Source organism: Meira miltonrushii (assembly GCF_003144205.1).
Source record: "Meira miltonrushii strain MCA 3882 unplaced genomic scaffold FA14scaffold_5, whole genome shotgun sequence".
Taxonomy (NCBI): Eukaryota; Fungi; Basidiomycota; class Exobasidiomycetes; order Exobasidiales; family Brachybasidiaceae; genus Meira; species Meira miltonrushii.
Window position 1 is genome coordinate 111,318 of NW_020289947.1, and position 21,357 is coordinate 132,674.

At 42.0% G+C, this 21,357-nt stretch overlaps 10 protein-coding genes across 10 annotated transcripts; 8 read left to right on the top strand and 2 right to left on the bottom strand.

Moving 5' to 3' along the window:
• Window positions 1–38: 38 nt before the first annotated feature.
• FA14DRAFT_185873 (uncharacterized protein) lies at window positions 39–863 on the top strand (the record flags this gene model as incomplete). The annotated part of the gene is made up of 1 exon (XM_025501484.1): window positions 39–863. The coding sequence occupies one exon, from the start codon at window positions 39–41 to the stop codon at window positions 813–815; it is 777 nt and encodes a 258-aa protein (XP_025352208.1). The 3' UTR covers window positions 816–863.
• Window positions 864–1,054: 191 nt separating this feature from the next.
• On the top strand, window positions 1,055–1,983 carry FA14DRAFT_185877 (uncharacterized protein). Its single transcript, XM_025501485.1, has one exon. The coding sequence runs from the start codon at window positions 1,077–1,079 to the stop codon at window positions 1,887–1,889; it is 813 nt and encodes a 270-aa protein (XP_025352209.1). The 5' UTR covers window positions 1,055–1,076; the 3' UTR covers window positions 1,890–1,983.
• Window positions 1,984–2,151: 168 nt separating this feature from the next.
• On the top strand, window positions 2,152–2,931 carry FA14DRAFT_185879 (uncharacterized protein; the record flags this gene model as incomplete). The annotated part of the gene is made up of 1 exon (XM_025501486.1): window positions 2,152–2,931. The coding sequence occupies one exon, from the start codon at window positions 2,152–2,154 to the stop codon at window positions 2,929–2,931; it is 780 nt and encodes a 259-aa protein (XP_025352210.1).
• A 1,020-nt stretch (window positions 2,932–3,951) lies between these two features.
• FA14DRAFT_82486 (uncharacterized protein) lies at window positions 3,952–4,659 on the top strand. Its single transcript, XM_025502958.1, has one exon. It carries the CDS (start codon window positions 4,111–4,113, stop codon window positions 4,501–4,503), a length of 393 nt encoding a protein of 130 aa, XP_025352211.1. The 5' UTR covers window positions 3,952–4,110; the 3' UTR covers window positions 4,504–4,659.
• A 235-nt stretch (window positions 4,660–4,894) lies between these two features.
• Window positions 4,895–6,649, top strand: FA14DRAFT_162253 (alpha-ketoacid dehydrogenase kinase). Its single transcript, XM_025499500.1, has one exon. It carries the CDS (start codon window positions 5,104–5,106, stop codon window positions 6,556–6,558), a length of 1,455 nt encoding a protein of 484 aa, XP_025352212.1. The 5' UTR covers window positions 4,895–5,103; the 3' UTR covers window positions 6,559–6,649.
• A 2,458-nt stretch (window positions 6,650–9,107) lies between these two features.
• Window positions 9,108–9,476, top strand: FA14DRAFT_127300 (winged helix DNA-binding domain-containing protein; the record flags this gene model as incomplete). Its single annotated transcript, XM_025496790.1, has 1 exon — window positions 9,108–9,476. A coding segment is annotated over one exon (369 nt), but the record flags the coding sequence as incomplete, so codon positions are not given.
• Window positions 9,477–12,026: 2,550 nt separating this feature from the next.
• On the top strand, window positions 12,027–14,344 carry FA14DRAFT_162256 (uncharacterized protein). The gene has a single exon (XM_025499501.1). It carries the CDS (start codon window positions 12,481–12,483, stop codon window positions 14,254–14,256), a length of 1,776 nt encoding a protein of 591 aa, XP_025352214.1. The 5' UTR covers window positions 12,027–12,480; the 3' UTR covers window positions 14,257–14,344.
• A 31-nt stretch (window positions 14,345–14,375) lies between these two features.
• Window positions 14,376–16,426, top strand: FA14DRAFT_162257 (uncharacterized protein). The gene has a single exon (XM_025499502.1). The coding sequence runs from the start codon at window positions 14,582–14,584 to the stop codon at window positions 16,310–16,312; it is 1,731 nt and encodes a 576-aa protein (XP_025352215.1). The 5' UTR covers window positions 14,376–14,581; the 3' UTR covers window positions 16,313–16,426.
• Window positions 16,362–18,770, bottom strand: FA14DRAFT_181834 (uncharacterized protein; the record flags this gene model as incomplete). Its single annotated transcript, XM_025501141.1, has 1 exon — window positions 16,362–18,770. The coding sequence occupies one exon, from the start codon at window positions 18,768–18,770 to the stop codon at window positions 16,362–16,364; it is 2,409 nt and encodes an 802-aa protein (XP_025352216.1).
• Window positions 18,771–19,356: 586 nt separating this feature from the next.
• FA14DRAFT_168934 (CDC73-domain-containing protein) lies at window positions 19,357–20,754 on the bottom strand (the record flags this gene model as incomplete). The annotated part of the gene is made up of 2 exons (XM_025500175.1): window positions 19,357–20,192; window positions 20,259–20,754. The coding sequence occupies 2 exons, from the start codon at window positions 20,752–20,754 to the stop codon at window positions 19,366–19,368; spliced, it is 1,323 nt and encodes a 440-aa protein (XP_025352217.1). The 3' UTR covers window positions 19,357–19,365.
• Window positions 20,755–21,357: the final 603 nt, after the last annotated feature.

Sequence of the window (21,357 nt, forward strand, 5' to 3'; positions counted from 1 at the left end):
ATCTCGATAACCTCCATCGCAAACGAACTCCACCCATCATGTTACCAATCGACAGCAGTTTTGTGCAAGTAGCACTTTATAGCTTGATGTCCTGTTTAGCAGGCACATGCGTTTATCTTGGCGAATTTGATCCCTCACAATCGAACAACAAGATCATCGCCGTTCCACGTAGTACATCTCGTGCTACAGAATACCACGATCGCATTTTCAATTTTCCACTTTCTCGTATGATTGTGACTTTGAAATTTTTCATCGTCAAATATGTTTCTTTGGCAAGTGGAATTTTGCAAGGAGTTTATATCTTGTGGCGTCATTATAATGGATTACCTTTATCGCCATATGCCAATCAAGCACTTGCATTCAATTCGATTGCAATCTTTGCTTTCTTGCTTAGAATCTGGTGTTATCATACATTGAAACAAGCATTCACATACAAGCTCAAAGTGACTGAAGACCAAAAGATCATCACAACAGGCCCATATACCTATTTGGCACATCCCAACTATACCGGCTTATTACTAACTTTGATCAGTCTTTATGGAGCATTGATGGGACCTTACAACGCTTTATTGGATGGATTGGAAGATAAACCCTTTATCGATTTAACATTGTTCAAATTGTTGCACATCGACTCACCAAGATCGATCTTTTTGACATTCACAATGGCAGGTGCGGTTTATACAACATGTTGGTTCTTCTACTTTATCACTTATCTTCGTATAGCTGATGAAGAAGCAATGTTACGTTCTCATTTTGGCAAACGATATGACGAATTTTTGAGCAAACGCTGGCGAATGATCCCTTTTGTCTATTAGTCAAATTTGTTATATCTTTGTGATTTATGCACTTTTTCATCTGTACCATGAAGATAATGTTCATAAAGATAATGCTCATAAAGATAATGCGCATAAAGGTATTGACGCGATTGTTCTAATGTATATCATTCTTGAAACGGTTCGTTCAGCATGATTTGGTTAATGATTAGTTCTAAGATCTGACTCCCAATTATCTCATTTGACGCAACGCCGCCAGTAAAAGCGGGCCGAATTGGCCTTCTAAGTCAAAGAAGGAGAAAGATGATGTTAGATCAAGTCAAATCTTCTCCCACCAGTCCATCTATCCCGAAATCGATGAAGATGTTTGCAAATTCTCTTATCATTGTGACGCAAGCTATCGTCTCTTGTCTTGCCGGAATAGCTGTCTTCCTAGGCGAAGTTGATCCTTCGAATACAAAGATCAAATTCCTTTCAACTCCTCCAAATACCTCTCGTACCACGAAAGACGTTGACGATCGTCTCTACAGCAGTACTTTCCTCTTCAAAAGTTTGCATGTTAAATTCTTTTTCGTCAAATATGGAGGGCTAATGAATGGTTTTGGCCAAGGCATTTACATGATTTTACGTCATTATAATCCAGGTATGGAAGCCTTAATGTTCAACTTGATCGCTATCACTTGTGTAGGTATGCGTATTTGGTGCTTTAAAACATTGAAACAATCGTTCACATACAAGCTTAAAACGCATGAAGATCAAAAGTTGATCACAACAGGACCTTACAAGTATCTAGCACATCCGAGTTATACAGCTATGATATGCTCGACCTTGTGCTTACTTGGCGCTTTGATGGGACCTTATAATGCTCTCTTGGACGGGATATCAAATCAACCTTTTTCAGATTCATTCTGGCTTACAACCATTCGTCTTGACAACCCTCGATCAATCTTTTTGGCTTTCAACTTATTTATGGCACTATACTCCAGCATTTTGACAAGTTCTGTCATCTTTTTCATTCGTATTCCCAGTGAAGAAGCAATGATGCGAGAGCATTTCGGCAAGCATTACGATGAATTTCTCCGGAAACGGTGGCATGTTATTCCCTTTCTGTACTAGTATAAGTATCACTTTTTACCACCAACGCTGCAATTATGATTATTTACAGCCTCACCACTAGCTTCTATGTTTTTGCCTAAGGATCGCATCATCGATTAAGCCGACTTCTGAGCTATGACCCCTCATTAATCGGCCGTAGTGCGGTCCCACACTTCTGTTACGCCCTTTGAGAACGGGCCGCCTATCATTTTGTGAAGAAGAAGAAACACTCATCGATCCGTGCAAACAAACTTCATCTTGGATACTTTACTCGACTTTGAAGATGACTTATGACGGTGCAAGTACTCTGTTGGTGATCTTGTATGCCATGACATCCTGTTTTGCAGGCATTGCTGTCTATCATGGCGAAAGTGATCCATCGAAGACAAGAAACAAGCTAATTGCAATTCCAAACGCTAGTTCTTCTACTCCAAATTATGATGGCGATATCGTTTTTCGTAATTCCATTTATTCAAGGTTGATAAAGGTGAAATTCTTTTTAACAAAACATTGCGCATTACTTAGCGGAATAGGTCAAGGCTTTTATATCATTTATCGTCATTACAGTGGATTGCCAATTTCATCTGTTTCGGAAAAAGCTTTCGCTTTCAATTTATTCGCGATACTTTCAGGAGCAATGCGTATATGGTGCTATCAGACTTTGAAGAAATCTTTCACATTTGGTCTCAAAGTATCCGAGGATCAAAAGCTAATCACTACCGGTCCTTACAGATATCTTGCACATCCTAGCTATACAGCAATGCTGATATCCGCTTGGACTCTTGCAGGCGCTCTTATGGGTCCCTACAACGCTTTCTTAGATGGGCTATCAACACGCCCATTTGTCAATTCAACCTTCCTTAAAGTGATAGGTCTCGATAATCTGCATTCCGTCTTCTTAACAGTCAATCTGACCATTTCGGCGTACGTAATTGTAGTGTTCACTTCGCTACTCTTACTTTTTCGTATCCCGAACGAAGAAGCAATGATGAAAGCTCATTTCGGAAAACGGTATGATGACTTCTTGAGCGAACGATGGAGGTTGATCCCGTTCATATACTAAACATAGTATTGTAGGGGCAACAGAAGCCGCGGTTTCAGAATGCGAAGCTGAACTGCAATTCAAAAACACAAAACACAACCAACAATTCATACACAAAAGCTGTAAAAGAATAACATACTCAGCCTACTGATGAATTGCTCCATCATTTGTCTAATAAATAAATCTCTTTCATACACATTTGAAAACAGAGCGCAATTGTGTTAACATTTGAACGTCTTTACGCATTCATTGGGATGTCATTTATGAAAGCAAACGATTGTTTTTTTTTCAAACTGCTCACAGCCACATTAACACAGTTTCACGCTTGCAAGCCGATACACAACCTCAGCCACGAACACAATATGGTTAGACTACATTCAACAATGCAAGCAGTCATCCGTGAAAGAGTTGTAATGCCAGGTTACCCTGCTGGTTCTTTCATCTTTTCACAATGCACTGCCTTCTTTATAGAAATGTGTATTTGTACTCAAGTAGTTTGAGATGACTTGATCATTTCTTTCTCCTCAACTTCTCATCTTTACTACTTTTGAAGGATTGCTCTCTCCTTGTCGAATCAAAAGCACACAATGAAATTCTCAACAATTGCACTCATTGCGGCCGTCTTGATCGCCGGTATGGCAGCAGGCGCACCTTCAAGTAAAAAGCCCGAAAAGAAAGAACAAGAAAAGATTTTAGATTCGAAATTCAGTTTTCAAGAATGGGTAACAAAAGATGATTCAAAACATGGAGGTGAAAAGAGACAAGGTGGTACGTCTGGTCAATCAGGTCATTCAGGTCACTCCGGTCAATCCGGTAATACAGATCATACAAAAAAGCCCGGAAGCGATGCACATGACGACAAACGTCGCAAGAGTGGCTAAATAGCATCACTTTCTGATCAAAATTATTAATAATCCTTTTTCTCTCAAATGTCCTGTATCACAATTTGTCATTCTAGTCATCAAATTGTATCAGTCATACACCCGATGAGGTACCATCTGAGCCAGAAGCTGATTCGGGGCTGCGAAGTGAGACGATCAAGTCATCTTGACAATTTGGCGTAGAGGGTGAATATATTTTTGCTATGATTGTTGTCAATGCTGTGCTCGAATGCAATATTTAAACAATTAAGTTTGGACTACCCTTTTAGTGACATCATACAATACTTTCTATTCTTATAAGGACATCGTCTCGATAGTTATGCGAGCTATCTTCCTTATCACATTACTCTTCCAGATTATGTTCATGACTTCCAATGCAACGTCTCGCTTAGGAGAATGGAAAGAAGTGGAAGAGAGCATTCAAGAGCGCAAGCCAAACAATCCGCCTCCATGTCGACCAGGTGTAAAATCACCTAGCATTACGGTCCTTCATGAAATCAGGCCAAACAAGCCTCCGCCTTGTCGACCAGGCGTAAATGCAAAGAGCATCTCTCTCATTCATGCTCCAACTGCAGTTATTCATACTGTTCAAGATGGTGATTCAGGCAAGCCAGCTTTTGATCATAAAGGCAAAAAGCCGATAGATGATCACCGCGATAGAGATAAGCCAGGAAAGAAGTCATCATTGTTGAAGAAAATGTTCAGATTCTGACGAACAAGATTTCAACTGCCATCAATTGAGAGCTGAAGTTGATGTGGTGATAGTCAAGCCTTGAGCAGTGATTGCTATCGGTTAGACCGGGAAGATATGATCGAAGGAAGAGCTTAAAATTGGGCGCTAGATCAGTGTTGAAAGTGGAGTCAATATTCGGGCTGTCTCGCTTGGTGTATTTCCGGCTAATTATGCGTGCGTGGGGACAGCACTTTATCAGTCTTTTCTGTTCTCACATGCACTTTTGGTACATGCTTCATTCTTAAGCCGATACGTACGCCGCTATATTTTATCACTTTTAATGCGTGTGAGTCAGTCAATCAATGTCTCCCCACACAAATAGATTCCAATTCCTCTCATTCTCCTTTCTCTTCAGACTACATTGCTCTCTTTCTCTGACCATCACATCAGAAGGACTGTAAATTCGATCAAGGCCTCAAAAGTAGTGTAAGGAAGTACGGGTGACAAAATAAACAAGGTTTGGATCTGCAGCATATACACAATCCATTCCCATCCCATCAAGATCAGGAGTAACCTAGCAAAGCATACACTTGATCTACTTCCATCGAGAATATTTGGGGGAGGTGAAAGGTCGTCAAAATGGCCGCAAGGAGGTTCTCGATCACACCCAAACTATGGGAACGTGTGAATCACTTTTCACTATATAATCAAACAGGTGTATCTCTACGGCAGATGGTGGAACATGGACGTAGACAATCCCCAATGACAATCTTACAAGCAGGACAATTCTTGAGCGAAGAATTGCCTGTACGCTTGGCACATCGTGTCAAAGAGCTAGATGAACTACCGAACGGCTTGAATGAGATGCCCAGTATTGTGCGTGTAAAGGAATGGTACGCTCAATCTTTTCAAGAATTGGTCGATTTCCCTAAACCTCAACTACCTGATTCAATCACAAAACAGCTGGCAAATTCAATCTCACAGAATCCAATGAATTTGTCGTCATCCACACCCAATCCAAGCTTGAGCGAAGAAGCTGAATCACATGAGGATGGAAGGCACGATGCAGAAGCAAAGGCAAGTAAGGAGAGAATGCGAAAGCGTGCATTAGCATTGGCAGAAGAATCATCAAATAATAATGGAAACGGAAATGGTCTACGAAAAAGAATACCGATCGAAAATCGATATTACGCTGATCACGCCAACATAAAGCAAGTCCCACCAGAGGTGACTGATTATAATGAACAATTCACACGATGTCTCGAACAAATCAAGAAAAGACACGATGCTGTGGTGACAACTGTGGCACAAGGTGTGTTGGAATACAAGCGTGCAAATAAGGGAAAGAATATCCAAGCCGATGTACAGAGGTTCTTGGACAGATTCTACATGTCTCGTATCGGTATTCGTATCTTGATCGGACAGCATATCGCTTTAGCAAGAACGCCTTCCAGCGATCGTGGAGCAGCAGGGAGAGTGGGCGCTCTATCTGGAGCCGGTCCGGATGGTGAAGAGCCAGAAAATTACGTTGGTATCATTTGCACAAACACAAATGTTGGTGCAATGGCACGAGAAGCAATCGAAAATGCACGATTTGTATGTGAAGAGCATTATGGACTTTTCAAGGGACCTCCAGTCCAGCTAATCTGCCCGAAGAATTTGATGTTCATGTACATCCCAAGTCATTTGAACCACATGATTTTCGAATTACTCAAGAATTCATTACGTGCCGTTGTTGAACGGTATGGAGTGGAAAATGAAGATCATTATCCGCCAATCAAAGTGATTGTCGTTGAAGGACAAGAAGATATTACGATCAAAATTAGCGATGAAGGAGGTGGTATTCCACGTAGTGAGATGCCATTGGTTTGGACGTACATGTATACCACTGCACAATCGGAAGATTTAGATCCGGATTTCCAAGCTTCAGATTTTAAAGCTCCAATGGCTGGATTTGGATATGGTTTACCGTTAGCAAGACTTTATGCTCGATACTTTGGAGGTGATCTAAAGTTGATCAGTATGGAGGGATATGGAACAGATGCATATTTGCATTTGAATCGATTGAGTACTTCAGCAGAGCCTCTACCTTGAAAACAGTGGTAAAGGCTGTTTGCGCAATCAAGTTTTTGTACATTATACTGTTTTGTGGCATTATTAATCTTATCATCATTTGAAGAAAGACAATCAGTACGTCGGGTCCTCAATTTTTCACATGAAGATATTTTCCGAGCTGATCTAAACTGTCAGTAATCTTAAGGATGTGCTTTTCTTAAGGCGTGAGAAAGGTTTGGTATTAATTAAAGTGAGAATATGCACATTCATGCACTGCAGATATCTTTCCGGGGGCATTGGTAGCTGTCATGATGAACATTCTTACGTGTAAATAATCTATCTAGGCCAAGAAGGCCAAGAAGTAAGATTGTCATTGATCTGATACATTATATCAAAACTGTAAAGATTCCGAAAAAGGAACGAAAATTCGTCATGATGATAGCGGACCGTCAATTGAAGGATTAAGAAGAGAGGGGCTTGTGAGTTGATTAACACTTTTTTGAATTTGAGTTCAATTTGCAATAATCATTCATGACCGCTTAAATGCACTTGAGTTCAAAATTGTCCTCCTTCCTCCTCCTCCGCGCGCTGGCTATAATTAGCGCATTTTTTTTTTCAAGATTGAAATGACAAACAAATTAAGAGGCAATTGAAGAGAGTGTCCCTGTTTTAAACACGGATTTACCCCCCATGTGTGCGCCCGCGCTTTGATCCTCTTTTTATTTGCATTTGTTTGGCTTTACTTGACTTTGAAGGGGCTTGTGCTCTTCATACGGAATTGATTGTTTGGACTATCTTTAGGAAATGAAGTGATAGGGGCACATCAACAGTCGATTAATACATCATCATCAACATATATAAAGATTGAAAAGGTTCATCATTTTGTACGTACAAAGATGAAAGTAAGAGTGAAGGAGGATGTTTGATATACATACTCTTAGGCACTTTATCAGCCAACGCGTTTGCGCGTGTATTGGATCCCATACATGCTTGCTATTAACGTTAAGACTGCTTTTATACCTACTGCTGCTGATGTGCATTCAACTAAAGTACTCTGAGTGCTCCTGATGGACGTGCACTAGATCAGCTTGAAACTACCTTTTACCCGAATATCACAAAAGTACTTCATTCATTATCATCATCATCACCGTCATCATCAAAGTCCCCCTCAATTCTTCCTTCTCTCCTTTCTTCATTGTTCATAGGCAATCTGTTTCCGTTTCGCTTGCATTGTCGCGTTTAGGAGGTTACAGGTAGCTTCGTTCTGCCTATTTTGTTCCGTCTTTTTTCTCTCATTAATCGATTCGATCACGCTCGTAAGGACACGCTTCAATCGTCTTTGTTTGCATTGCCTGCCGTTCTTCTTTTGGTGCGGATCAATCCTTCAGGCAGAGCTTGATTAGGAATATTCTCTTGGCAATCGGTGCGCTCTTATCCGTCGATCAGGCTGAATAATCTTATTTACAGAAAAAGCAACAAAAACAGAACTCCGATGCTAATCAGAGCAAAATTGTTCTATTTTACGCATATCACATTTTGAAGAAGAAAGCAAGAGAAAAAAAAGCATAAAGGTTAATTTCATTCATCCTTTTTTGCAATTTTTTCTTTTCTTTTTCCGACATTGACGTACAATGGACACTTTTGAAAGTTCTATGTCCACATTTGATCAAGGCAACGACGCTCAAAGCTTTGTCGATTATTTACAACAACAACACGAACAAGAATCTCATCAATTTCACAGTCAAAGTCAAAGTCCCGCTCTACATATCGGTAGCCTCGGCGGCGGCAGTAGCAGTAGTACTTCTGGTCACCAAATTCAATCCTCAGGATACGGAACAGGCGTTTCAAGTAGTAACGGTACCTTGGCCGGAAGTTCAGGTTATCCTGCTGGCAGTTCATCATTTGCGACAGATATCGCTTCACCAGCTTCTTCGCTCTTGCGTTCGTCTGCTTCTCCTACTTCACGCGATCAAGCTTTAAACGGTGATTCAGCGAGCACAACGTTGGATTCCACCATCTCATTCAAACAACAATACCCAACAAACACTTCACCAGGTTCTATACCCGCAGTGCCAGGCGGTGCAAATCAAACATTTGCATCCAATAATTCACTGCATCCCGGAATTGCTACACCTGTTCGACACAACTCATTACCCTTTGCACAGCAGAGCATCGGTGACTCAAGTCAATCGGGAACTTTCTTCTCATCCTCTTCGAATCCCGGTTCACCAAGAGTGAATGCTATGCGACCTATGATTGGTGTGAATACGATGATGCAACAAAATCAATATCAAAACGATCCTAGTATTTCATCACCTTCCGGATCCGATTTTTTGAATCCGAACAATCCTTTGAGCGCATCGCCTTCGCCTTTGCGTTCTTCGATTCCGTTCCAACAGAGTCCTGAACAAACCGGAACAGCATCACCGATACAAGTCAAAGGCGAAATGGATTATGCAAATCAAAGAAATCCTAGCAGATCTCATACCGTACCTTCACAGCCCGCTTCTGGTTTGGTGGAAAATTCTCCTTTGGGACAGAGTACGCCGGTCAGAGCGAACAGCTCCGGAGGTCCGGGTATAGATCCGATGAATAGCGGCGGAAATGGAGATAATGCTTCTTCAACCAAATTTGTACACAAATTGTTCAGAATGGTTAGTGATCCGGAATATCAACATTTGATAAGCTGGAACGCAAACGGAACGAGTGTGGTGGTAACCAATTTTGATGAATTTGCAAAAGAGGTTTTGGGCAAACATTTCAAACATAGCAATTTCAGCAGTTTTATCCGTCAATTGAACATGTACGGATTCTATAAAGTCAACAAGACCCCAAGAGGACATCGACATGCTGTTGATACGCAAATTTGGGAATTTTCCCATCCGAAATTCATTCGTGGTAGACCGGACCTTTTGGACGATATCCGAAGAAAGGCTTTGGATTCGGAACATGCAAGAGTGGAAGCACGGGATCTTCAGTATAGCGTCAGCGTTGGACATATGCAACTTCGACAACAGGTTGATGAGCAACAATACAGATTGGAAGAAATGCTGGAGATGAACATTGCTTTGAGGAATATGACGTTGGGATTGCGTGATTCGTTGGCAAATGTTCTAGATTGGATAAAGGTGAACAATGGAGGACAATTGCCGTTTGATGCTCGATTGCCAATACCTGATCTTCCACCCACGCCAATGATTCATCCTTTCATGGCCGAAAGACCACCACCACCTCCATGGATTCAATCTCCGAATCCTGCCGCCGCCGCCGCTGCTGCTGCCGCTGCGGCTGCTGCAGGAGGCAATGCCAGTGCTATGCTTGGACAGGGAGATATGTCGCTTGATGGACCTTCGATCTTTATCACTGAGCCCGGCTTCCAACCTTCACCGCAAGATGTTTTCAGTCTAGGTGCAATGGGGCAAGTTTCGCCAATGGCGTCAAGAAGAGTGTCTGCTGGATCACAGGCGAGTGAAAGAATGGATATGCAAAATTCTCAAGGACGCATGCATCCTCCACCGCGAATGTCGATCGATACAGCTTTGGCAACGACGCATATCGGATCGAATCCTGGTTTGGGTGTGATGGGATTGCCTAGTCCGATGAATGGTGAAATGCAGGTTGCAATCAATACACCTTTGCCTCCTTCGCCTCTTCCACATCAACATGCACAAATGGGCGGTGCAGGAAGTGGAGCGAATACGCCTTATGGAATGAATGATTCCGCTTCGTTCTTGACTGCAAGTCCATCTATGGCCACGTTCCCGAATCAAGGATACTTTGCCGGCGTTCCTGGAACACTACCGCAAGCGAGTGGAGCACCAGGTCAATCGCCGCTCTCACCACAGATTGTTAATGGGATGGCATTCGCAGCTATGCAGCAACAACAGCAACAACAACATGGTGGAAGTGGATTATCGGAAGATGATGGAAGTATGCTTGGACCAAATGCAAAAGCGATGAGAACGCAAGTGAAACGAACTGCATCTAATTCAGGCGTTCATCAAATGGGCTTGGATGCACAGGCTGCGATGAATATTAATCAACAAAAACGAAAATCTCCAGGGCTTTAAAAAACGTTGAATGCTCTTCTTGTTACCTCGTCTTTCTTCAACATCATACCCCTTCTGTGTGCGTGAAGAACTCTTTTTTTTTTATCACAACACATGTACTCCAAGATGATTTTCCTATTGCCGTTCGGCACGCACATACACACAACACACATATATACATGCATAGAACGGTACGGCTTCTTAAAAAGTCCAGATACCTCTTCTCTTGTTTCTCTGCCTTTTTCTTTCTTTTCCTTTTTTTTGCTCGATTCCTACTCTCATGTACCATGCTACACTTACCTGTGCAACACAACAATCAAAAACGCGAACCAGAATAATATACACTCTTTTATCTTCTCATATATCTTTTGATTCAATTTCGGCATCACGGCATTTGATAAGATTAGATTAGAACTTTGGCTTTAGGTACATTACAGTACGATAGATTGCATTTCCACACTTTATTTCATTTGATAGTGGCGGGCTGAAGATGAAGTTCCTAAATGCGTTGATGATCGTGCAGGGTAAGTTTTAATTAAATTTTGTCTGAAATGTTCCAAGGAAAGCAATAGCATGAAGGTAGGAGAGACATACATACATGTGCCCCCTTTTGGTTTTTCGCTTCTTGGGCAATTGAGCGCAGAGCCTTTTCTTTTTAACTTCGAAACACTTAACGGCCGTTCGGTGCTTCTCGGTGTGTTGATGATTTATTTACACGCTAGAGAAGAAAAAGAGGGATAAAGTGCGTGTGCATGTATTTGATGCATTTGATTACGCGGACGCAATCATCCGAAACTTTGTGCATTTGCTGTGCTGTATCTTTCTTTTTAGGGTTCATTGCAAACTCCCTCCCATCTCCCCAACGTTTTTTTTTTTTTTTTTCCTTGTCCATGATCGATGCGAAGACAAAAAGCCACGAAATCAATCTAAGATGCCGAGAATACTGTATTGTACATATGCATTCCCTCTTAAAAGTTTTTCTTATCGAATTTTTGGATCATACCTTTTTTTACAATCTCGCTTGTGCTTAATCTAAGCGAGCTTTGGACGTTGACATGGGCCTATACGTGTTTGGATCGCACTGATTGAGACTGTCTATGTACAGTTACTTCCAATCGAGTAGAGACCGAGTAAAAGACGAGAATAGTATGACTATGGAAAAACGATTGAAGAATATAAAATGTAAAAGAAAAAAAACATGATGATATGTCTATGTTGATGTGCATATATGCTCTGCACCACTTATTTTGGTCTAAATATTTAGTGTGTGTCACTTTTTGCCTTTTCTCAAGCCAGAATATCAGTCTAGCGTTCCCGTTTAATTCTTATAGCCCACCCAACAATTCAGGTTTTGGTTTGGGTTTATGTTTTTTACCTGTCCTAATGCACATGATTCTAGATGCATATTTTATTATATTTTAATGCAGCCTTTTGCTCCAAAAAAGAACAACACCATGACAATCAAAAAATAAGAAGAAGAATGACCGTCATATTGCATTTCAAGAAGATGCACGGACTGTACATAATCCAATCAACAACAATGGGAAGATGTCAGTGTAATGTAAGAAAAGTTTCTCTCTCTTGATCGTTCCTGAAACAAGCTGCAAGGTAATCAAAGTTCCATTATGCTATCCGTTGTGACTCTTGTTCAAACAGAGAAAGTTCGGCAAATAGATCAGAAAGGTTGAGTTGGAATTTTTGATTGATTGCTTTATCACTATCATCAAATTTAAACACAATCATCAATCTTTTGATCACCTTTTCGGAAAGATTACAAACACGATAAACCGATTGGCAATGTCATATCGGATCGATTAAAAGTCAAAATTGATTGACAACGATTGGAATTGAGGATATGCAAAACGATCAGAATTCAGAGCAAGTTCCAACACAACAGCAAGATCAGAACAAAATGGCAGCCACACAAACATTATCATTTCCAAATGCATACCGCAGTCCTGACATTCTCTCCACAAAGAGCGTTCATGGTGATGTTGAGGATACGATGATGCAGCATACATTCGACAGCTTAGGCTCTTCACATATGAACACACTTCCTGGCGCTACCGTCATGTCACCACCAAAGAAAGAAGAAATGGCACAATTACACTATCGAACACAATCTCAAGATGCTACAGATTTGGATATCAGTAACCCATCTTCATCCACCGTCTTATTCCCACAAGCAGGAGAAGTAAGCGCAACAAACACAACCAACGCAACCGCTTCAGCATCCTCTGCAGCAGCAGCTGCTGCTGCTGCGAAGAAACGAATGCAAAGTTGTGATATTTGTCGAATTCGTAAAGTGAAATGTATTCGATTAGATGAAACAGGAATGGGAAAATGTCGTCAATGCGAATCAAATGATGCTCAATGTACATACACTTATGTACCCAAAAAACCAGGACCACAAACATCTTCGGCAAAATCCATCGCACGAAGAGAAGAAAAAGATCGTCAAATTCGTGCGGCTGCAGCAGCGGCAATGTTGGCAAAAGGCGTTAGTGGAAGTGGATCAGGAAAAGGTAAAGGAATGATGAAATCAAACAGAGCAGGTACTGAATCTGGCGGTGAAAGATCTTCTGGATCTTCACGTAGATCAAGTATTCCCGGAGGACAAATTTCGCCAGCTCTCATTCAACAGGCTTCTTTTGATTTTGGTGTTCATGGTCATCACCCAAATATACATTCAGGTCAAAATTCTGAAGGCATATCACCTGTTGACTTTGGTGCTCATCGTCAGAATTATCACACCAATCCGTACCCTTCGCATCTGGCAATGAGCAGTCTGATGTCTGCTTATCAACCTTCTCCTTCAGGAAGCAATTCGATGGCCAATTCAACACCATCATCGTATAATGGTGTTAGCAGCATGGCTATGGACAACCCACTCTTTGTTGGTCAGAAATCTCGTCCAGGTTCTCCGTCCTACTTTTCGGCTTCTCTTCCATTTGGCGCATCTCCTGCATCGTCAAGTGGTCTGCATGGACATTCCGGTTCCAACAGAGCGGCATGTCTGCATTCCAACCATTCGAGCATTAGTGGATCAGCAAATCTTCCGTCTCATTCGCTTTTCTCCAATCATTCGCAACCTGTAAGCGCATCATCTTCCAGAAGTTCAAGCCCACGACTACACAAAATTCACAACACAAACAGCACCAACACCTTTGCACATGCATTCACTCCAATTAATCCAATCGCACCTCTTCAAATGTCCAATCCTGGTCATCAGTCTATACCCTCAGGATTGCACGGTGCTGATGCATTACTACCAAGCAACGATCCAACCAGCGCTCCTCATGGTGATCCGACGTTAAATTTCCCTTGGCCTTCTATCCCCCATTCCAATCAAGGAATGCCAACTGATGCAATGGCATGGAATTCGATGCCACAACAAGCCAATCCATCACAAGCCACACATCCATTCTTGCCTCCGACCATGCCCGCAACTTCTTCCGGATCGAATTATGACCCAATCGCTATGTCTCATCAAATGTACGAATATGCATTACAATGGCAACAACAGCAACAAAGAGTAAACGAAAAGAACGGACACAGTGGAGGAGAAACAAAAGAAAAGACCCAATCACAACCTAATCCTAATCAGATACCATCAACCCAACAACAATCCGAACAATGGTCAGATTTTTGGCAATTTCCAACGAATCATCAAGGTCCCCATTGGTAGTTTTGTAATGCTTGTAAGAATAATTTACACTTCATCTTCATCATCATCACCCATATAGAGTTCGACAATTGAATTTCATGCTTTGTATTTGTTATGGTAAGTGTGCTTTTTGAGTATGATGAGAATGGTATTGTGTGAAGCTTAAAGCAGCTTGCGTGGATGGCGCGTCGCACGAGTTGGGTTCTTCTTGCAAAGCTCCAGGGCGAATTGCCTAACAAGCACGGAAGAAGTGCGTGCAAGAAGACAATAAAAAACAGCCGAAATTAATCATTTGTTCCTCTAACATCCATCACTTTTTTGCGCTGCATTTTTATCAATCAAAAAGATGTCTGACGTTGATGACGAACTTTTGGCATTGGTGGGAAACGGTTCGTCTTCTTCACGTTCCGGATCACCGGCAAAGAGACGAACAAAAAGGAGACGTAATGCAAACAGCAGAAGAGACCTAAGCGATGACGATGACGATCAATCCGATGATTTGGACGCAGAAGGAAGTGATGATGATGAAGTTGGGGTAAATGAACCCGTCAACCCTTTTCGATTGGAGGGTATTTATAAAGATGAAGAAGATCGAGAAAGACTGTTGGATATGCCTGAATTGGACAGAGAAGCAGAATTGGCAAGTCGTAGAGATTTGATCACGCAAAGGAGACAAAAAGCAGATTTAAGGGCAATGGTACGAACACAACAATTGGCAGGCAGAAAATCTAGCGGGAGAAGTTCATCAAAACCTGCTAAAAAGAAATCTCGAAAATTGAAAAAGGCATCCTCTGTCTCTTCATCCAAAAGACGCAGAAGGGCAGATAGCGATGAAGAAGAGGATGATTTTGACGAAGATGATGAAGAAGACGAAGAGGAAGAGGAGGAAGAAGAATCTGACTTTGAGACTGCTCGTCGCGGTTCGAGGGCCCGCAAAGGAGACAAGCCATCCGGCAAAGCTGCACAACTCCAAAAGCTAAAGAAGAGTAGAGCAAAGGTACAAAGAAGAAGACAAGGAGATGATGACGACGAGAGTAGCGCACAAGAAACTTCAGAGAGTGAATATGATGCCGAAGAAGCAGAAGCTCTTTGGCGATCAAAGAAAGAACGTGAAAGAAGAGAACGTGGAGAGTCCAAAAGAGGCGCTGCTGCTGATCAAAAGCCGAGCAGAGAACAAGATCGACTTGCCAAAAGAGGTGAATGGAAATTTCCTGACCTTAAAGATATCAACATCGCCCGCGTCAAACGTGATCACCTCTCAAAACTCGTGCACAAGCCTGACTGGATGTCGCAAATTGTCGGAAAGTTCGCTCGTATCAATTTCACAGATCGCGATAAAGCTACTGGACGTATCACTCAAACATATCGTCTTGTGCAAATTTCAGATTGCTATCAAGGCGATGATTATTATGAATTGGGCGATCAGTACACTAATGCACTCTGCACAATGCAAGCCGGGGAAGAGAAAATGTCAAAGGTGTTACTCAAGTTTATCAGTAACAGCGAAGTGACCGATCGAGAATACGATGAATTCCGCAGTCGGGTTGATAAAATGTCGGGCCATCGAGCACAAAGGGTCTATCCCAGTCGAGAAGCCACTTTGGATCAAGCTGATGAATTAGAAGCATTCGTCAGTAAGCCTTTCACCGAACAAGATATTAATCAAATGCTTAAAGAAAAGCGATCAGCAAGAGATGCGTTTGAGAATTCCGAACGCAATAAGAGCAAACAACGTCAACAGCAACATTTGAGCGGATCCAGTAAAACAGAAGCGGGCGCAAATGAGCTGCTCATGTTACAAATGAACGAAAAGCATCGTAGAGCAGACCAAAAACGAATCGCTGACGCAGAACGAAAGATCGCATTGCAAAATCGATTAGCTGCTCAACGATTAAACTCGAATGCAAACACTCCTTCTGGTACACCTCCACGATCAGGAACTCCTTTGAACGGTCTCGCTTCGAATGGCGCAACACAAGGTACTAACAGTCCGCTTGTCAAACCTGCAACGAGTAGCACGCCTCTTTCTCTGGCCATTGCTGCTGCTGATATAGATGTAGATTTGGGTGATTTTTAATTGAATTATTTATCTGTATAGATTTCAAATCTTGCCATATAATACATTGTTATAAAAAATGTTCTCTTTCCATCGTCCAGCCGTTGGAAAAGAGATTGTCTTGAAATGACAACTGTTGACCATGAGAATGCGGATGCCAAGATGATCTTTGAGAAGATTGTGATCGTTTCGTCGTTGTTGAATCTGATGATGCCGGAAATGTGAATTGTCTGAGTTTAGCTTCATGCGAATCACTTGTCAGCTTTCTGCCTTCCAAAAGAGCGGGTAAAGAAGGCTTATGCGATAACCTTCTCGATCTTGGCGCTTGTGTTTGAGGAGTGATTGGAGAAAGCAAAAGAGGAGATTCTCCAAGTGAGGTCACACTTCTTTGAGGGATCGAATAAGATTCGGAATGATCACTTTGTGTTGGAGAAAAAATTTTCTTTGGGAAAGAAGAAGTTTCTACGGTACTTTGAAATTTCTTGTAGGAAGAAGCTAAATCATTTGCACTTTTTGATCTTTGCATTTCCGTTGCTGCAGTAGACATTGATGAGCCGAGGTTTATTGTACTGCCTTTGTGTCGTAATAGTTGAGGCACATATGTCAAGCTCATCAAAAGCCTGGAAGGTTTCTTTGATGAGCTGGTTGTAGTGCCAACATCCAAGAAAGAAGAGTCACCATCAAGCGTGGGAGAATCTCCGCCAAATACGTTGCCTTTTCGTTTACCAAACGATTTCCGATTTGGAGTGGGAGGAGGTGTTTGATGATGAAATGAATGATCAAAGATGAGTCCCAATCGCTTTCCGATTATACTGTTTCTTACATTTTCATCTTTTGAACTTGAAGTGCTCTTGTTAAATTTCCTTTTATTTCGCACCTTTCTTTCTTTTGGCTTGTTGAGCTCTTTGAATTCTTCTGTGTCTTCTCCGCTATCTTCTGACCAATATGATTGTGTTTGAAATTCTGCCAACTCTGAACGCGAAAACAGTTTACTCCTCCTTGCGTCAGGTGAAGAGAGAGCAGTTGAAGTATAACTTGTTGGCGTTGAAGGGATGGATGTGATTTGTAGGCTATTCTTTGACAATGGCGAATGCATCGAAGAAGTTGGAGAGATGCTGGGCAAGAAAAATGATTTGCGACTGGAATCTGCAGTACTTTCACATCTTTTGTCTTCCGCATTCACCTCTTCTGTCAGCTTTGCCGCATCACTTCTTGTTGGCTCTCCTAATTCAGTCATGGAAGAGTTGGCAGAGTGAAATTCTGCTCCTTTCAAAGAACTTGTACGTTCTGAAATGGAGCTCAACAAAGAAGGTTTGGCAGCCGTGAGAATTTGTTGACGCTCACATACGTCTGGCGTACACCTTGATTTATCGTATGATGTCAAAGTATCCACTGACATTGGAAATGCATTTTGATCAATCTCGATTTTACGTTCAGATTCCTCAGTGCAAGGTGATACATTAAACGCCGTCCATGCTTCTTCAATTTTAAGCATTTCTGCTCTTGCTGCTGCGTTATCAGACGATTCTCCAAGTGCTTCTTTGTAGTTGTCTTGATCGATCGTACCATCTGATCCTGGATTAGGACTTGTATCATCTGCACTCCCGTCAACGTGCAATCCGTTCCTCTCTTGTTGCGGTTGAGACTCAGTCATTTCTTTAGCACTCTCTTGTGACCATTGCGAATCTTCACTGTGTGGAGTTTCTGTTTGAGGAGAAGTATGTGTGTCTGGAAGTGTTCCCAAGATGGATTCGTGTGTTGAATGAAAACTCGTTCGAGTTGATTCAGATTGATAGAGATCAAGCTCTTCTGCAAGTGAAATAATTTCATCATTTCCGTTGTCAAGTTGAAGTTGCGCCTCTCCTGGTACGATTGAGCAATTTTCCATAGATTTGTTTTTTGGTGATCTGAGCCAATCTGAAGGTGATAAGAGGTAGAAACTCTTTTTACTGGTCAACCTCGCCTTTTCCTCATTGGAGGATTCAGTAATTGTTGACGCTTGAGATAAAGGTGAGACTGATTTGTTACTTGGAGATCGAGAGTTGCTACCACTCAGCCAATCGGGGAATCTGTTCAGCTTTAGCGGTGTTGGTCGTAAAAGAGAGAGTCTGTTTGGACTTGACAAAACTTTCTTGAGTCGTGGCCTTCGTTCGAGTTTGCTTTTCGTGTTGTTCTCCTCAATGATTACATCGTCCTTTTCAATCGATTTGTCCTCTTGAAACTGAATTTCGCTAGGTAGTTCAGGTAAATCTTTGAATAATCTAGGATCCGCTTTGTCCAGGATATTTGTTTCGATCTTTTCCTTCTTGGGATACCCGCTTAAGGTTGTTGAACGTCGAAGAAGAGAAGGTCGAGTACTTTTTGCCATTGCATCATTTTCTGCGCCATTCAAGATAGAAAGTATTCTTTCCTTCTTTATTTCAGGCTTGGAGGCAATCGAAGACGATCTCCTTGATAACAAACTAGCTCTTGAGGTCATTTCGCTACTGGTACCAATGTAAACGATAAGAAAGACTCTTTGTATCAATGATGATAGCAAAAAAGAGAAAAAGCCAAAAGTTGATTTCCACCAAAGATACCCGTTTGATTGCATAGAATCTCCACAATTATTGATTGTCATTTTGACCTCTGAAAAAAGAATTCCCACTCCTGTGTTTTGATCCAATCAATCAATGAAAGAAAAACTTTATTTCTGGGGTGCGACTTGTTTAAGCATATTATTGTTGTGGCTAGGACCCCAATTCGAGATAAGGCCATGTTGCGATGATGACAGTATTATTCGAGGCCAGAGCTCAATTGAACTCATTGTAGATATTCTTTTCATGTTTATTAGAAGGCGGTCCGCGATCGCAAAGGATCCGTTCCTATCTTCTCACGAATCGATTCTGTTCACGCTAAAATGGCGATCTGAGCGGTCACTTCAAGTTTATGCAATCGTTGAACGGACCGATTTCTGAATCTCAAAAGAAAAGGTGTCCGTGCTTCCTGCGGTTTACGTCATTTCGAACAATAAGGCTCAGCTAGGCTGATCGGCTCTTGAATCGTCATCATTTTCGACTTTTATTACACTAAAATTACATCACCAAATGAGATTTTCTTCGGCTCACAAACGAATCCACCGAACGCCAGAAATGAGAGATTACCTGTCGATCTGTATGTCGTTTACTTCTATCGATCACTAACTCAGTAATCGGCCAATCTTGAACGTTTGCATTCTTTGGCTCATTGTTCCATCTTGCATATACTCCCATCACATGTCTGAATAGTTCACGTGGTTCCGACCAATAATAATTCTTGAATTGCCATGTTTGACCGGTTGTAAAGACTACAACGACCCTTTGCCATACATCCTGTCCACCTGCCAACTTTTGCAGAGAATCGACATTGTCCACAACCAGGAATCGACCTCCTCTTGCGCTGGCAGATGGGTTTTGTGATGCCTGGTTACTCGTGGCCGGGTTACGATGACTGATAGCAACAATTGGTTCCGTTACTCCGTTGGCAGCTGTACGTGCTGCAACAGGATCAACAAATATTCCCTCTTCCAACAATTTCTTGACATTGAACATGTTGATAAGTGCAGTAGGACTGTTTGATAGCATAATGATTGGATCTTGAGCTCTTTGCTTCCGTGCTGGTGCATTTGCTGAGCTTGTTTGTGTTGTCCCTCTGACGGGAGCTCCAGATTGCTTCCGGGCTGCTGCTTTTCGTGCCGCTTCGATCGTTGGAGCAAGCGCCATCCTGAAAGATGAAAAGTCTGCTGTTTTCGTCCATGGATGTGCGCCGTGCATTGCATCATTCCTGTTCTGCAGAACGATCTCAACCCCAGATGTTCGTAGTCTTTTGACGAATGCTGCATCCGCTTTTGAGGGTACATAAGCTCGTTTGGTGGGCAATTTGACTGTTGATGATCCATACAATTGTCTTAAAGCAAGTGGTGGTGATGAAGGCGGTGTTGTAGAAGGACCTGCTTGATCGTTTTCTGCTGCACCTTTTCTTGACTTGATTTCGACCACACTCAATACGCCATCCCATTCAGCACGCTTGCCTGTGAGGTATGCCAGGATATCATTTCTTTCCAGTGCCTCAAAACGAGGAATACCTCTATTTGTGGCTTGAACGACATACAAACCACCTTGAGCGTTTGCCATTAACAGAGCAAAGATGATAGCATCAAGAGGGAAAAAGCTTTCAGGGTCTGATTCGGGTGTTGCTGTAGATCCAGACTGTAGAGCTAGAGCATTTCTTGATCTTGCCAATCGAGTGATTTGAGACTTTGGCCATGGTCTTTGATCGATCTCAATTGTAGCAGCTTGTGAGATATCATCCACTGTTGATTGTCCTCCAACATCCAATAAACGAATCCTTCCGCCTGCTAATGTGCCTGATTGATCTTCTGAAGCTGCTGATGGTTTTATCAAAGCTTCACGAAGCACATCCAATAGATCAGGCGAGGTGTCCATTGTGAAACGAGAGTGACCTTTCAAAGGTGTTGAGGTTGGAAGAGTGAGAGCAAGAAGAAAGTATCTCTAAACGCGTGCCTGGCCTTACTAATCGCCTTGAGTCCATTTTCAAATACACTGCAAAGCGATGATTGTACACGCGGGTTAGCGGCTTCTAATTTTGTTTTTTTCTTCCTGAGCAACGGCTTCTTAATCTTAAGGGTCGTTTGAATTATTCCGTAGCTACCTTTCCTTTATCCATCTTTTACACACGACATTCAAGGATCGATCACAATTGTTCATCAGTTTATCATCTGAGGCTAGACGCTGTACATAGACAATGTCTGCACCTCTATCGCCGGCGGCTTCAACGTCATCAATCGCTTCTTTAAGCGATCAAACATCAGCAACATCGGCAGATCTACCTCCATCTCCTTCAAAGAAAGAGTTATCTTTGCCAGATGAAGAGAAGACAAAACGTGCGATTGCATTAAAAGATGAAGGAAATAAACTATTCTTGTCTGGAGAGTATGAGGCTGCAAAACAAAAGTATGGAGAAGGAATCGCTTTGGATCCAACAATCGTTGTTCTTTGGAGTAATCGTGCTGCATGTGAATTAAAGTT